Source organism: Branchiostoma belcheri, unplaced genomic scaffold (assembly GCF_001625305.1).
Source record: "Branchiostoma belcheri isolate BF01 breed outbred unplaced genomic scaffold, Haploidv18h27 scaffold75, whole genome shotgun sequence".
Taxonomy (NCBI): Eukaryota; Metazoa; Chordata; class Leptocardii; order Amphioxiformes; family Branchiostomatidae; genus Branchiostoma; species Branchiostoma belcheri.
Window position 1 is genome coordinate 1,657,242 of NW_017804409.1, and position 16,851 is coordinate 1,674,092.

The window sequence follows — 16,851 nt, forward strand, 5'->3', positions numbered from 1 at the left end:
GAAAACAAAAACATATATATAGCCTATATTTTATCTGAGCATTCGCCATAAACAAAGAATAAACCTTAACTATCAAGTTTATTTATGTTTTTTTTTGTTATTGAAGGAGTTCAGAAGAGCATATAAATTGGTCGAATTGTTCAGGTACAGGTTCAGGTCCGGACCTGTACCTAAACCTGTGTACCTGTACCTGTACCTGTACCTAAAATTTGTTTAGGTACACAGCTCTACACGTTACACTTATATACTCAATCATTTTTTTAACGGAGTGGTTCAATGCAAGGCCTATACGGCCACTTCTCGGCATTGAACTAGAAAGATGAGAGAAACATGGCTATGTCAAGAGATGGCGGTGAACGTTTGATTTGAAAGCCTGTAGATTGTAGGTTGGTGGCAAACACTTGTCAGGGAGGGGATTCCAAAGCTTGGCCATACGGGGAGAGAAACTGTCACTGTAAAAAGATTTCGAGAAGTTGTGTGAACTAGTAGAGAACCTAGTGGATCGCTTAAAAGTTCCGAGTGGTGGAACTAGTTGGGTGAGTTCTGCAGAGCAATGACCATGAAAACATATAAAAACGACAACATTGCACTGCTATACAACATGTATAAATCATCATCATCGCTTCTTGCAGGTCTCCTAAGCAAGTCTGTGCTGGTTATCCCGATGTTCCTGAAGCTGGAGTTAGCGATAGCGGAAGGTCTAGTGGGCGGGGATGATGACCAGTGGCTGGAGCTTGTCGGCAGGTACGACAGGACGGTGGTCCGCTGTGTGGACTTCGAGCAGGCCTGCGGCAACAGAGGTACGTGCGTGTACTGCTCCGGTCACTAATGTACACGTGTGTCTGTTTTTACGTACATTGCATGCTTGGTCGATGAAGGTTAGACATCCAGGTAATGCAATATGCAAAAAAGCAGTTACTCAAGCAACTGGATGTGATTTTGGAAACGGTCAGACGTTTCAGCTAGCTTTCGTCAGTGACTGAGAGATTGCATTATCTTGTCTGCCTTTTGTTCCCTTTTCGACTTCCAAAAAATTGTCTTCACTTTATTTGCATATCAATCAATAGGTTGTGCTTATAAACCTGCATTTTCCCTCTGGTCTCTCAGTCACTGACGAAAGCTAGTGGATACTTGCTGAAACGTCTGACCGTTTCCAAAACCATATCCAGTTGCTCGAGTAAATAACTGCTTTTTGGCTCATTGCATGCTTGTATTGTCCGAGTTATACCTCTGTATATATGGCGAGTTGAGTGTATCATAGAAATTTAGGCTTAATTTGAGCAAAGTTGACTACAGCCATTACCATTTTGTGGAACCACTTCTGATTAAAAGTGTTTGATGCTGTCGTTGCATTTGTAAATTAAAAAAAAATACCGTAAAACGGTTAATTCTAGCTCAGTTTGACTTTTTGTCTCCCTTTCCAGACATCTTGATGTATCCTTCACGACTAGTTGAAGCTCGCCAGCACGTCCTGGAGGACATTGAACCCCACGTTCTCAAAATCCACCCCCTCTCCAATGACAAGACTCTGTGGCCGAGACCGCTGTCTGACTCCGAGACACAGTTCAACACTCAGCGGGTGCGCCACCGTCAGAGCCCCGAGGCCAAAGGCCCGGCCTCCCCGGTGCTCAGCTGGCCCATGACGGTGAGCGTCAGGGGCAATCAGCGGAGCCGCCGCAAGGAGGTGCCGGAAGACGAGAAGTCGCAGAGGCGGGCCTCTGCTGATCTGTTGTCCGCTAATGATGAAGGCGTCCCCGCTGCTGCGGACGATCTCGTGGTTTCAGAAGAAAAGGCCAGGTACCGCCAAGCGCCAGAAGGTGGGCCAACAAGACAAGACGTCGCGAAGAATGTAGCAGGTCAGAGGGAGCGCAGAAGGACGCCCTCGCAGGAGCCTCAGCCCGTCAGTGCTACTTCTACTCGCACGGCAGCTCTGAAGCCCAGGATTAAAGAACCGAAGCAGGAATACGAGCATCCACCCTCCGCTTCTATCAAGCCGTCCCCTGCCCCGACCACCAGGTACACAGGGCTGTCGGAGGTTCCTGAGGACACCACGGCTCTGAACGTAGACGATTTGTCGGAATGCCTCAGGATGCTAAAACTCGACAGGTATTTATGTTTACCGAAGGAAAACATATTGTTTTTACTCAGTTTCTTCTTCCTCTTCTGTTCCAAACACTAACCTCTGACCTGGCCAATGACATGATTTGTTGACGTCTGCCACCATGGTGACTGGTGTTGGATTACATAATGTTGCAATTTCATGGTCTGCTCTACTTCTGTCACCATATACACGTAGTACATGTATGTGAATGTGTTTGAGTAAAAATTAACAGAGCAGACCACGTCCGAAGGTAAACATTATACATTTGCTTTGCAAATGTTACTTCTCTAGTTGTATTTATATTTATTGGCAATGAAACAGATGACTACAAGGATTAGCACAGGTAAATTTAAATCTGGCATTAAACGACTGACTCACAAAAAGTACAGACGTAACACAAGAAACAAACAAACAAATACATTTGAAGATAGAAGCCAGATATATGTAGCTGCACCTCTGGATTTTGCTTCTGTCTGTAATATAAAACTATCTATGCTAAGGAGTACAAGGAGCAATTTACACAGCACGAAATCCCAACTGTACATTGGGACGTTATCCTATAACTAAAACTTGACCCTGCACTTTTAGCAAAATTCGACAGGTTTCGCTCTTGACTAAGACTGTAAAATTTTGTTTTTGTTGAACCCGACATGCTTTTTTTAACAGACGGAAACATCCTACTTTCTTCTAGTCTATCAATCACATTTGATAAACAACGGTGCTTGGACGTTATCATAAAACTTGACTGCACTTTTAACAACATAAGTCAGGTGTCGCTCTTGTCTAGGACTGTAAAGTCTTATATGCTGAACTTGCGGTATGCGTTTTTACTTTCTTCTGGCCTATCAATGACATTTGGCAAGCGAAGTGAGGGGATTGGAAAACGTTACTTATCATGCCATATCTTTATTTATTTTTGACGTACAGTTTCGTCAACGTCTTCAAGGACGAAATGATTGATGGGAAGCTCCTGATGGATTTGGATCGAGGCATGCTCATCAACGACCTCGGCATGAACGAGTTCCAGGCTACAAAACTCCTGAGGTTTCAGAGAGGCTGGCGTCCCAAGTGACGGGGCGTGTACGTGGGGATTCTAGCATCTTACAGGAACATGAAATGAACGCAGAATGGTGTGATAAATAATATCAACGGAATTGTGATAATAAGCCTTACTTGTAGATTATTACATGCGCTGGCGCGGCGCCATGGAATGGAATTTGTATAAATCGTATTATCTCCAAGGTATTTCGAACAGCGGCTTATAATAATACATGCTGTGAGATATAATTCAGCCAGTTTGACATGGTGTCAAGTATTTCCGCCGAATAGTTAAGATTAATCTACTACTCAAATTGGCTATTCTACCCTTGTTGTTTCCAAATATTGATATTTCATTCCTGCTATTTAGTTTGTAAAATCTCTTCGATGTTCTTTAATATTCAACAATTCTATGTATATAGCCTAGAAAACAACTTCGGTAAGACACTGAAGAAATACCTTATTCATTGTTTCTTAATCTTCCAAAGACTACGTAGTGCATGTACGTAAGGAGAAATCTCTGAAATTACTCACAGTTTTATTCCATGTCTATAAAAGTTTATGTATATACTATGGCTTATAGTGTTTGATAACTTCTAGGTTTAACCATCTAGCATGGTAGACAATACTTACGTCAATGTCACGTGAGGGCAAATACTCCAAAGAAGACTTGGTTATATTGTAGGATGTACATGTACCATGGATACACTAAAACACCGATGTTAACTATCATGAAAGTTCATCTGTGTTGGTAGTTACATGTTTAAAGTTAAAACTTTTGATCCAACACAAAAAATTCTCTCACCTAGAGCTTTCGACCAGTCACTCTGGTCTTCCTCAGTAGACTGACCCAGTGAAGATTGTCACGTGGCTTCTTTGAAGTCAACACTGGGTCAAAGGTATCTGGTAGACGATGTCGGCCCCCGTCGCGGCTCAATGAAGGGTGATGGGCCCTGATGTATATGTTAACTATTGTGATTCCGTGACAAGTTCTGCCAATGAATTATATGTACGTCTTGCTTTAAATGTACAACGAATACTCTAGCAATAGTATTGGGATAGATACAAAAGTGAAACATATAGTTCTTTTATAGATAATCAAAATGTTTAAAATAGAAAACATGTACATTTCCCATATTAAGAACGACTGAAAAAGCAATGTACAAGTAGAACAATTATAATTAGACTGTTTCACCAATCTCCTGAAATATTTGCTTTAAGCAAGAAAACCATATTATCTTTCAAGTATAGAATAGAATCTATTCGATTTTATGAGAATAGTTTGAGAACCATACAAAAGTCGCCTAGTGGGGCGTTAAAAGCTGACCATTCCTCAAATGTATCTATTTTTGTTAATCGTAGTTCCCCACCTGATTGTGCTTTGAAAGCAGTTATAACGTTTCAGTTGTATCATAAGATTTTGTTGCTGGCTTTACATGCAAGATACAAGGACATATCATCACATGCTCATGCTGTAAGTTTTGAGTAGACACTTTGTTGATTTGTTTGTTTGTTTGTGATCACAGATGAGCTGGTCTCAGTCATATTTGTGTTAAGTAGACGATTTGGTGGTCTTTACCCTGGAAGCCAAACTCGTTTTCCCGGGCCGCAAGATCCCTTCGTCCGCTGGGGTAAATTACCGCTACGGGGGAGTCTAGCCCGGGGGGAGTTTGGCTGGCCCTACAAACGAATAGGGCCGGCCAACCCCTCGGGTTCAACTCCCCCGTAGCGGTAATTTAGATAGGCGGGCGAAGGGCTCTTGGCTGCCGAAGGAAAACGGCTAACGGCCCGATACTAGTTTGGCATCCAGGGTAGGTGGTCTTGTGAACCACTTAGAAATATATGTATGTTGAATGGCAAAGTACAATTGCCGTGTTTGCCTACTGCGAATATAAAGACTTGCTAAGTAAGATCTCCGTGGCTGTTTTTGTTTTTAGTCTTTTGAAATAATTCTCTTCAAGCTGGAAAGATGTTTCCATTTATTTTTATTTTATTGAAATTGCAACAATGCAAATGCCAATACACGCGGAACAGAGGCAGCTGTTGCTGGTGTTGTGTCCCGCACATAGAAACGTATACTGGACAGACAATACTCATTTTCACTTGAGTCTAGTGGGGAAAGTTGTGTTAAGTGCCTTTCCCAAGGGCACAAGATCGGTGGCATGTCAGGACTCGAACCCGGGACCTCTCGATTCCGAGTCGCGCACGCTGCCGTTGCGCCACACGACCCCACACGTTTCCATTATAGGTACTTATCACTGCCAGTCCCGTCTTTTGGAGAATGCTGTCATTCAAAGTCGACCAAAAAATCATTTATCGTTTCCAGGATATGTCAATCAATCAATCAATCAATCAATCAAAATTAATTACCTGAGATCGAATGTTAAAGTGGCAAAGTTTGCAAAGTATCATGACATACTGAACACCTTCAGCAACGCCAAGAGCATGTAATCATCAAAATCAGACGTTACTAACACTTGACGTAATATAATACCGGAGGTATGAGATAGCCGAACTCTAGTTAAGTAATTACAATTCTGACAAAATTCTGAAGATAACTATACCCTGCGCAACTCGATTTCAATCGCCTGCCACTGTCACGCTAACGTAACTTAACGACCGAGTACGAAAGTTGCTCCTCACTCTATAACAGGCCCTTAAAAACGCTTAAAACAGCTTTAAACACTTGCCTGTGATCTTGAAGCTGACATTAACAAAGTATATCATGGACAGACTAATCAAATAAGGTTTGAAGTTCATGTTAATACCATCTGGGCCCGCTTTCCAGACAAAACCTGTCCTCATGCCACAACTACTTACATGTGGCTTCCCTTGTTGGTTCAGCGGTTATACAGCGACACTACAGGCATAATAAGGTACTGTGGGCGGGGAGGTTAAAGGTTAAACGTGTGATTCAAAGTCAGTGGAAAGCAGAGGACAGCACGCAAGTAATTTTTCTCACCGCTCACAGTTTGTTCCGCCGGGTTTTCTTGGATCCCACCATGGGTTCCTCACACTTTTGCGTTCACCTTGTCATTCTGGGCTTCTGTGCCCAACTTTGCCTGACTGGAGCGGGCAAATATTCGAAAGAGAAGAACGATTTGCACCCGAAGGAAAAGGCTGATCGCGAATTTCGTTCAGCAAAGGTGGAGGCCGTATGGGTGAAAGCACAGAAGGTAAGAGTACCATGTTACAGCGTTGTACAAATTATACAATCGGATCTTTGGAATGGCTGTAGTTACATGTAAGTCTTTGATAACGGATAATCTCCAAGAAGATTTTTTTTGGCTGCAAAGATAGTACAAGACCAGGCGCAGTATCCATGTGCCAGACAGTTACCATAATTTTTGCCAACCGGAGATTGGCGTACTGAAAAAAATTACTAGGACGAAAAAGAGAGCCCCATAAAAATGCCCAAAACTCGCCAAAAATAAGACAAATCTTAAACCTCTCCTTGGAGAGTAGAAAGGACTAAAAAAGATCAGATCGTAACGTTACAGTTTTGTCGTGTGTACCGTACGTACGTAACTTCCGCCCCTCCCCCTTGAAAAGCAAATTAAATGTTTCCTTTTTTCCTGCGGCGTGTGTTTTGGGTACGCCCTCAGAGACTGATACGGGGCAGTACCGTTAGAAAAACAAACTTGCACTGGTTTTACTTAAAGGGAACCTTTCCATGTGTGTGTAACGTTACGTGAAATAAAATTTGGCGTCGACGTTTCTATGATATTTTTGTGTAACTCGCATAGATAAGCGACATCAATTCATTTTTGGGAATAGGTGCAGGTGCACCCAAACTAAAACGGTGCACCCAAACTAAAAAAATTGGGTGCACAAAATTTTTTGGGGGGGTGCACCATATAACGTTAATATGTATAAGATGCAATAAGTAGAATGTCAGCAAACTTTAATAAATAGAATGTCAGCAAAACTTATGTTTCATTTCAAAAGAAAAGTACCATGACAAAGATTCTATTTTTTTCTGACACTTAGTTAAGAATATGCTGTATTCTACTACTCATTAAACATCTTTACATAAGTGTAAACTTACAAAACTATTTGGGTGCACTGGTTCACCCACAGAAAAAAATTGGGTGCACAGCTCCAAATTTGGGTGCACTACATGTAACTGACTAAGGTGCACATGCACCCAGTATTTCGAGCCCTGATACAATGTATGTTCATACATTGTGTAACGTTACATAGCACTTTACTAATACAATGTACATGTTGAAAACCTTTGCTTTTGTAATCAGAATCCATTATGCTAGTGTTGCAATTGTTTTAGCTAAAAAAAACCTGTCTGTCAAAGCATTTTCGTGGGTGTGACAGAAGAAAGATGATTGGCTACAAGTACATTCATAATTTATAACTAATATTGCTACAGGTGGCAGAGATAAGACAAATGTTTGAAATAGCCTTGGATCATCTTTCACACACTGTAAATTATTAACTGCAAGTGCAACATGTGGCAAATTTCCTTTACTACATATATCTGTATCTGTATAGCCGGTATAACCACCTTTCGGCGTAAAACACCAGCTGTTAGGTGTATATAGTACAAGTACTAGTAGTTTGGGGCAAGAGCAGGATAAAACTATATGTTGGTAATTGTTGATTGACTTGCTTTACATGCTTAGGCCTTGTTGATTTCATTATATGGATGACATGTCCCACACATGAATTTTTGTCCCTCTTCCAAAAAAGAGTTCGACCAGAATGTAAATAGTACTAGTACAACTACAAAGCATGTTGTATGTTGGAAAACAATACTATAGCTATGTAATGCCATAATCAAGGAAAGAAGAAAATGTGAAGAAATGAAAATGAAGAGTCTATCATTCCCATACCAAGTCATTTGTTCAACCTTCATGACCACGTAGATTTCACAATGAAGGCAACTTTTTTTTTTGTTCGCACACTTGCATCAGTTTTCCCAGAGGATGTCATCCATATAATCAAATCAACATGGCCTGTTTAAGTTTGGTAATCAAGCCTGCAATGAGTAAGCACTCTTTGTAGGAGAGGGTGAGTTGTCCTGATCTGATTGGGGCAGACTTAATTTGATTACACACCTGTCATGTGACCTACATGTGTGTTAGGGCAGCCTGTGTAAACTTAAGATGGTTCAGTGGCTGACAAAGAACTACTTCTATATATATAATTAACCCTTGTCCTGCTGGCAATTTTTACACAATATTTTCAAATAATTTCATGTCTTAATCAGGTCACAGACCCTTGATTTTTTTTGCCCTGCGGCGGCGTAGTTACTTCCGCATTCGTTGCGTTTCGCTGCGGTGTGATGCGTTGCACGAGAAACACCCCCAAATCGCACATATACAGGGCACTATATAGATAGTACTGTATGTGCAGCCCATATATATATGGGCCCCGCAGGATCTTAAGTGTTACTTCTGGGGCTGTGTTAAGCAGACATTGGGGATTTGAAAAAAGAAAAAGTTCCTTGACTGGTATGAGCTGTACTTATTTAGATGATCATTGAAAAATCGGCCTTTTTGAAACAAATGGTAAGGCCACACCGCCTTAATTTTATGGATGACATACGCGCATTGATTTTCGTCTGTTCTACAAAAAAAAAAAAAGGATCACGTCATCTGAGGCTCTGGCCTGGATAGTCCATGGTAGCTTGCTATATAGCGACAGTACGGAGCCGGTGGTAACTCTGGAGGATGGCACCCAGGCTACAAAAGCTCCACGGCTCAAGACCTCGGTACAGTGTCGATTCATAAATCCAAAAAATGTGCCGGCTTGTCGTATATACATCGCTATGTTGTGCCGCAGTTCTGCCGCAAATTCACAATACCAGCTTTGCCTTTGTATTCCAGTGGTTTAGTAGCATTTTTATTTTTGGCCGGATTTTTATTTTATTCGTCCGCGCACACTAGTTTGGGGGTCTTCAGAGGATGTCATCCATAAAATTATGTCGGTGTGGCCTAATGTGAATAAAAAGATTTCACAATTCTGTTGTAAATGTTGTATTTTTCCGCACATGAAGCTCGTGTCTGCAGCCAAGCTGGCAGACCTCCACAGTGACCTGAAGCTACACGAGATGGAAGAGTTCAAGTGGAAGAAACTCAGGGCAGACGGGGGTGACCAGGATGGAATGAAAGAGGCCAACCTGAGACAAAATCTCCATAGTAAGTTATACTGCATCTGTAGAAGGATAACTAAGTAAGAATTCTCAAACAAATGTAGTAAAGATCTAGACCATTTTTACATTAGAAATAGGTACATGTAAATTGCATCTTGAACTAGTTGAAGATGACAATTTTGACAATTCAACACTTGGAAATCAGGAAAATGTCAGTAAATATTCTTGTTTTTAGATTGAAATATTGAAATATGGAAACTCACAAAGACAACAATTTATCTTAAAAAAAAAGATAATTAGCTACATGTATAACTCAGATGATTGGTCAAACTTGTTTAGGTAAAAAAAAAACATATATAGGGCTGGACCTGGACCTTAAATTTGTTAGGTTCACAGCTCTAATTCCATGCTTGATAGTTTTAATCACTTCTATAATACATGTATCTGCTATTAGTCTGTTGCTGTATTATCTACTATTTTGTCAAGAAGTATATTTTGTGATACAAAATGTAGGAGCAGTACTTTAGGATTTTCTGTGTCAACAAAATAACTTTTTCTCTTCTTAGAACTGATGATCAAGTATGGGATAGATGGAGGCAAGTATCAACCCATGAGAAATGATGTGGACACAAACATGAGACATGCGAAGGATGTGGCCAGTGAGTTCACAGACCAGAGGATCAGGAAAATCTGGATGAAGGCACAAAAGGTGAGATATATAAATTTTTTCAATGTCCAGGGTTCCAGCTAGCACAAAGTAGCGTAGGGGCCCCCTACGCTAAAATTTTGACCCCCTACTACACTAAATTTCCCCCACTACGCTAAAATTTTGACCCCCTACGCTAAATTTCCCCCCTACACATACAGCATTGTGACTGTATTTCTTTGTTCAAGAATGCCAGATCAAATGTGGAAAATTACCAATCAATGATACATTGTACATACCTTAGAAATAACATTTTTTTCCCTTTGGGTATTCCTCAAAATTAATGGCCCCTTCTTTTTTTAGCTCAAATTTTTAAAAGCTCCGCACCACGGAAGGAGGGCCCATCGACAGGCAGCCAGCACCACTACGCTAAAATTACATCCTAGCACCCTGATCATGATGTCTGTACATGTAGTAAAGCTTATCTTTCCTGAGCCTTTAAAGGCATCCAATGCGATTTCAGGGCAGCAAAACTCGAAATATTCTGAAAAAGGCAATCTTTGCGATATTGACACATACTGGTTCACATTTGAGTCAGTACATTTATTTCATACTTTGGGCCTTTAAAACTGCAGAAACAAGCCCCAACATGAGTCCTTTATATTTTCTGGGTGGTACCCTAAAAATCAGCCCATGGCCCTTTCAGTAACCATTTTTCATTAGAATGTTGGGTATTTTTGCTCCATGAAGGTCAATTTACATTGGGATAGTGTGGTTTCAACTTACTATGTACTAGTAGATAAATGACTTGAGTATTGGCTTTGGAAAATTGAGTTTCCATGCCCGTAGCCAGGGGGGTTCGGGGGTTCGGAAGAACCCCCCACAAGGCTCAAAGGTCCACTTTTTGGTCCACTTTTTATGTAAAGGTCCACTTTTTGGTCCACTTTTTATGTAAAGGTCCAAGAGTTTTCTTGAAAAGATCGACTGGAATCGTAGAAAAACTGCTCCCTTTGTCATTGAATAGAAACTTATCTCCAATTTTTTCTTTGAAATCCTCTCAAAAACGCACGAAATGCCATTTTAGAAGGTTCATTTTTCAATATTTCCGGACCCCCCTAGGAACCTCGCGCCTTCGGCGCTCGCCTCGCGCCTACGGCGCTCGAGGTCCCCTCAAGCAGTCGGAAGAACCCCCCCATTCAAAATCCTGGCTACGGGCATGGTTTCCAACCCCTAAAAACTGCAATTTGGATGCCTTTAATAGCTAATTTTCTCAACAACTTAAATTAAAAGAAAGGCTAAGTTTTACATGTTTGTGGCGTGGTGTGTACACAATTGGACATGCTTTCCCCTAAACAATAAGACCTTTGTGATTAAATGATGCAGAGTGCCTCATTTAAATCTCCCAAAGTATGTTAGACTAGAGCTGCAGTTTGATACAATTATGCTAGAGGGCATTCCTAACAAAGAATATAAACAAAGATAGGTTTTAAAACGTTTTAGGCTGGCTAGGACATTGATATTTGTGTATAGATACAATGGAAAACATACTAACTAAGGCCACACCAATTTGATTTCTTGGTTAACAGATTTTTCTAGAAAAATAATGGAGCGGGCAGGCGAAAAAATAGAAAAAATAAAAACAGGCCTAGGCATCCTATTATGGCCCAAATTGGTACGATAGGAAGTCAACACACCAGGCTGGTTCAAAATTTAAACAATGAATTTTTAACTTTTAATGATACCACTACATTGAAAGATGGAATAACTGTAACAACTACATGTAGGAAGAAAGGGACTGTTTTCAACTGTTTAGGGCAAACTATGAGCATTTTGCAGTTGATTCTGAATTTTTTAATTTTTTTTTTGCAAATCAGAAAAAAATGAAGCGGGCGAGTCCATTAACCAAGATGATAAATTGGAGTGGCCTAATTATAAAAAATGTGTGCCCTTTGCACTTTCCACCCAGGCTGGATTCTCCCCAGAGGAGTTGGATGAATTAAAGACAGAACTGAAGCATCATCAGGAGAAGGTTGAAGAATACCAGATGATGGCCAACGAGTTACCAGAACACCAAGGTGGGTTTAGCAGCCAAAACTGGTTTATATTCACCTGAATATTCGTGTTACTTCTTGCATAAAAATCTCACCTTCTTGTGCTGAATATAATTTCATCAGGTTGTTAAAACATGGGATTAGGAATATTGAGATTTTCTTTTTTCACAACCAGTACTGTATAATGTCTCTCTCCTGCTTACGTTTTGATGTCTATCAGACATCTTCCTGACTGGAGTACTGTTCTTACCACTTAACTAGAGTATGTGTAGCCAATTTGTTGTGGGCATTTGCAGTGAGAATGCTATCCCAAACGTGGCTATTATGTATCCCCCTCATTCCAAAGGGCTCGAAATTCATTTTTGGGAATAGGTGCCTAAAATATTAGATGAACAAAAAATTTTTGGGATGCACCATATGAAACAAAAACTTATTACAAATCTCACTGCTACTTCTGAGCTTAAATTTACAACAAAGATTTTATTATTTTTCTGACACTTGTATGCCAAGAATATCCTGCATACTATTATACATTTTATATGTACCAAAATACCTACAAAAATATTTGGGTACACCAGTGCACCCACAGAAAACAACTGGGCGCACAGCTCCAATATTTCGAGCCCTGTCCCAGTTCATCACAGGAGTTGACTTTCTTATCCAGACTGCCTCCTTGATCCAACAGATTCGTCTGTTACTCATTATCTTTTGCATTGTTCTTTCGATGTTGAATTTTTTTTCTTTTCTTTCCTTATCTTTTAATAGAAAACACCATTGAAGGAAGAGAGAAGAACGTGGAGTTGAAGCAAAAGTTTAAGGATCTCAAAGACAAGCTGGGCAAGCTGGATCTGAAGATATCCTCAGGGTACATCGATGAGATGGACTTCAAGGAGCCCAAAATCAAGGAGCTCTGGGCGGCTGCACTCCGGGGGAACTTCACTGATGATGAGCTCAAGTCTATCAAGGTGATGATGGTGTTGTTTTGTTTTTCTTACCATATGTACTATCTTAATTTGATTCACTTATCAATGATCAGGGCTCCAAATACTAGATGCATGCACCTTAGTGGACCCAAATTTGGAGCTGTGCACCCAATTTTTCTCTGTGGGTGTACTGGTGCACCCAAATATTTTGGTAGGTATTATTGCACATATTAAATGTATAATAGTACACAGGATATTCACAGGATATAAGTGTCAGAAAAATAATAAAATCTTTGTTGTAGTACTTGTTTAAGGTTTTGAAGTCAGCTCCCATTTCAGATTCAAGCTCAGAAGAGGAGCAGTGAGATCTGTAATTAAGTTTTGTTTTATATGGTGCATCCAAAAAATTTTGGTGCACCTAATTTTTTAGGTTGGGTTCACCAGTGCACCTATTCCCAAAAATGAATTTCGAGCCCTGTCTTACCACAGGAACTACCATATCACTGATGCAGACCTTATAAAAACTTTTGACTAGTTCTGTCAGTTGTCCTACCTCCACTCAGGTGAAAATGAGTACTTTGCTTCTGTTAGAGACATCCTCTCATATGGGATGTGAAGCCTATAGAGATCCTGTGTTTGAGGAGCCAGAAGCACATTTAAGAGCCCACCACATGTATCAAAGAGATTAAGAGTTATTCCCTTACACTCAGTCTGTTGTCCAGGTTTAAAAAGTGATAGTTATTTTGTTATGTTGTGTGGCATAACAGCAGAGTGTTTGGCTCAGAACCAAGAGGTCACGGGTTCGAATCCTCAAACCTGTCATGTCACCAAACTTGGGAAAGGCACTTTCCTCTCTTCACTCAGGTGTAAATGAGTACCTAGCTTCGGTAAGGGACGTCCCTCAGCTAGGACGTTAAATGGAGGTCCCGTGTTTGGGGATCGAGAGCCACACTCTATGCACACTAAAGAATCCACGTACAATGTATGATACTTACGGATACTTATCAGCGTGTAAAATACCTGGTTACCCAGTTGCCCCGGGCAACCAAATTTAGGGCAACCTGGTTTTGAACCTAGGTAGCCCAGTGTGCTACCTGAATTTTAAGAATGCCCCCCCCCCAAAAAAAAATCATGCCCACTTGGCTTGTACCACTGTAGCTGGGAGATGCTTTTTACTTTTAGATATCAATTGCTATTTCTAGTATCAGTTACTAGTAAGTTACTAAAGGCTGTTAGAAATATTCTTAAAGGCTTATGAATGTACTAACATTACTTAATTTGAGGAAAGTAGTAACTTATTTGATAGGTGGGGCAACCTAAAACTCCTTGCCTTTGGTTGCCCACTAACCTGGTTCAAAAAAGTATTTTGTACACTGCTTATGAAAGAGTACAGGATATGTCAATCTTTCCACACGAATGAATAAATGATAATTGCTTTTGCAGGAGGAACTCAGTCATTTCCAGAAGAAGATGGACAAACATTCCCACTACAAGCAGGCTCTTGTAGCATCTCAGCAGCAGAAGGAAGACATCGGGGAAGAAAAGTTTCCGCAAGAAAAGCAGGCACGCCATGCCGACCTTCTGGACAAGGTTAAGGAGCTAGGGTATAAGGTAATGTGTTATTCACGGTTTTGATAAATGCTAGGAAAAAAGTTGCTGCTTTGAGGGCTTAGGCCATGTTGATTTGATTATATGGATGACATCCTCCGGGAGCCCCAAAGCTGATGCGCGCGTGCGAATAAAAAAAAAGTTTTGCAAAAAAAAAAGTTCTTTTCATTATGAAATCTACGTGGTCATGAGGGTTGAGCAAATGGCACAGAATATGGTTTGGCGAATAATCTAGTCTTCAAGTTCATTTCTTTACAATTTCGTCTTTTTTCGTTTGATTTTGGCATTCTACGACATTGGTATAGTTTTTATTATTTTTTTTTGTAACTTATGGCATATTTTTGCTCATTTTGCAACTGTTTTGTACGATTTACAGTATGGTTGAAAACTTTTTTTTTTGGAAACGGCCGAAAATTCATGCGCGCGCGGATGTCATCCATATAATCAAATCAACATGGCCTTATATATGTATGGTTTGAAGCATTGCAGATTCATCTCTTCCAAAAGACCACCTGTTCTTGGGCAGTTTGACTGTTCTATACATGAAATTGATAATGATATGAATCATTGTAGACAATGCATATTGATTTACAAACTGCAAAACTTGCTGAAGTAAAAATGTGATAGTCATTCCACACTACAGATCAAATCATTTATCAAATGGTACACTCATAAGCTGTATGTTGGGTTGTGTCGCATAATGTCATCCTGATGGTGTTCAGGGGGAACCCAGAGGTCCTAGGTTCAAACCATGTAATGCCACCAATCTTGTGCCTTTGGGAAAGGCACTTTGCACAACTTTCTTCACTCCATCCGGATGTAAAAATAAGTACCAGACTTCGGTGGGGAGGCTGTGAAAAGAGAGTGTTAGGCTCTGCTTACCATGCCCTTGACACTGTATCAGATTCTGTATCTGTATAGCCGGTATAACTGCCCTTCGGCGTAACACACAAGTTGTTGTGCATATACTAGTAGCACAGTTGATACCCGCTGCCCTTGTACAGCCTCAAAGAAGGCTATACGGGTCTAGCTTTACCTTTACCTTTTTACACACATATGAACTCATATCTCTGCTGGCTCATTTTTTCACAGGTGAAGAAACACTACAAAGACCTTCATCATCGAATCAACAAGGAGCTACCCATAGATGAGCTGTGATGAATAAAGTGTACCTGCACGGTGTCACATTCTCAACAGCAATGCTGCTACAGGCTGGAGGATTGGGGACAGATAGTTTTATGAGCAATACCAGAATTAGACATACATTGTATTTGTAATTTGTTTCATACTGAATCATAGGTCATAAAACACTAATAAATCATAGGTCATAAACAGATGCTGGCTGGAGCCCTGTACCTAAGCCTGAAAGGCTGGCATTTAGACTATCAAAGACTACAGAAATCTTCATTGACAAATCTCCAAGGAGCTAACAATTAAAAAAAAATGTAAAGCTGTGATAAAATCTAGTACAGAGCCTCATATGAAACTGATGCTTTATTTTAAACTGATGCCAAAAAATTTCAAGTCCTAGAACAGCCAAAAGTTTCAAGTCCTAGAACAGTCAAAAGTTTCAAGTCCTAGAACAGTCAAAAGTTTCAAGTCCTACATGTAGAACAGTCAAAAGTTTCAAGTCCTAGAACAGCCAAAAGTTTCAAGTCCTAGAACAGCCATACAATGTAACAAGGAGCTGAGATGAGAAAGTGTTTAGATGAAAACAGACATTATAATTGAGAAAATAATCAACAGAAGGAGCTTGCATGGTCATACCTACATTTGTAGGTATATATATAGAACTGTCTTAACTATTTCATTATAGCTAATGATCTTGTTTCATCATTGAATAAGAATGAATCAAAATAATGGCAGAGTTTTCTATTTATGTTTTACAAAGTGTAGTCTACAATGCATGTGCCAGAATTACTTAATTCTATGATGAACTACAGTCATGATTTATAGTATGTATGATTTCCATGATTGTATATACACTGATATGATATTATTGAAAATTTAAGAGGGACAATACTGTACTCTACTGATGTTCACTCAAGCATTGTTCAGATACCTTGAATCTCTGATGTGAAACATACAATGTAGGCATGAATAACTGAGATGTTGCTACTAGTATTATATTTTAGTATGCATGCAATGGTAAGGCCACACCAATTTAATTTGTTGTTTCTCACATTTTTTTCAGAAAAAATATGAAGCGACAGTGCGAAATGAAAAAAAACAAAAAAAACTGGCCAAGGCACCCCATGAAGGCCAGAAATGTTATGATATGAGCCATGAAGTCAACATACCAGGCATGGTTTATAATTAAAACAATAGATTTTGAACTTTTAATGAAATGAAGTTGCATTGTTACATTGAAAAAC

General features: G+C 40.0%; 2 protein-coding genes across 2 annotated transcripts; both read left to right on the plus strand.

Annotated features, from left to right (window-relative positions):
• The first annotated feature begins 647 nt into the window (after window positions 1–647).
• On the plus strand, window positions 648–3,215 carry LOC109485391 (GRB2-associated and regulator of MAPK protein-like). Its single transcript, XM_019788953.1, has 3 exons — window positions 648–800; window positions 1,425–2,106; window positions 3,029–3,215. Exons 1-3 carry the CDS (start codon window positions 665–667, stop codon window positions 3,171–3,173), a joined length of 963 nt encoding a protein of 320 aa, XP_019644512.1. The 5' UTR covers window positions 648–664; the 3' UTR covers window positions 3,174–3,215.
• A 2,826-nt stretch (window positions 3,216–6,041) lies between these two features.
• Window positions 6,042–16,635, plus strand: LOC109485428 (alpha-2-macroglobulin receptor-associated protein-like). Its single transcript, XM_019789037.1, has 7 exons — window positions 6,042–6,315; window positions 9,153–9,294; window positions 9,815–9,957; window positions 11,861–11,969; window positions 12,711–12,910; window positions 14,312–14,479; window positions 15,569–16,635. Exons 1-7 carry the CDS (start codon window positions 6,142–6,144, stop codon window positions 15,632–15,634), a joined length of 1,002 nt encoding a protein of 333 aa, XP_019644596.1. The 5' UTR covers window positions 6,042–6,141; the 3' UTR covers window positions 15,635–16,635.
• Window positions 16,636–16,851: the final 216 nt, after the last annotated feature.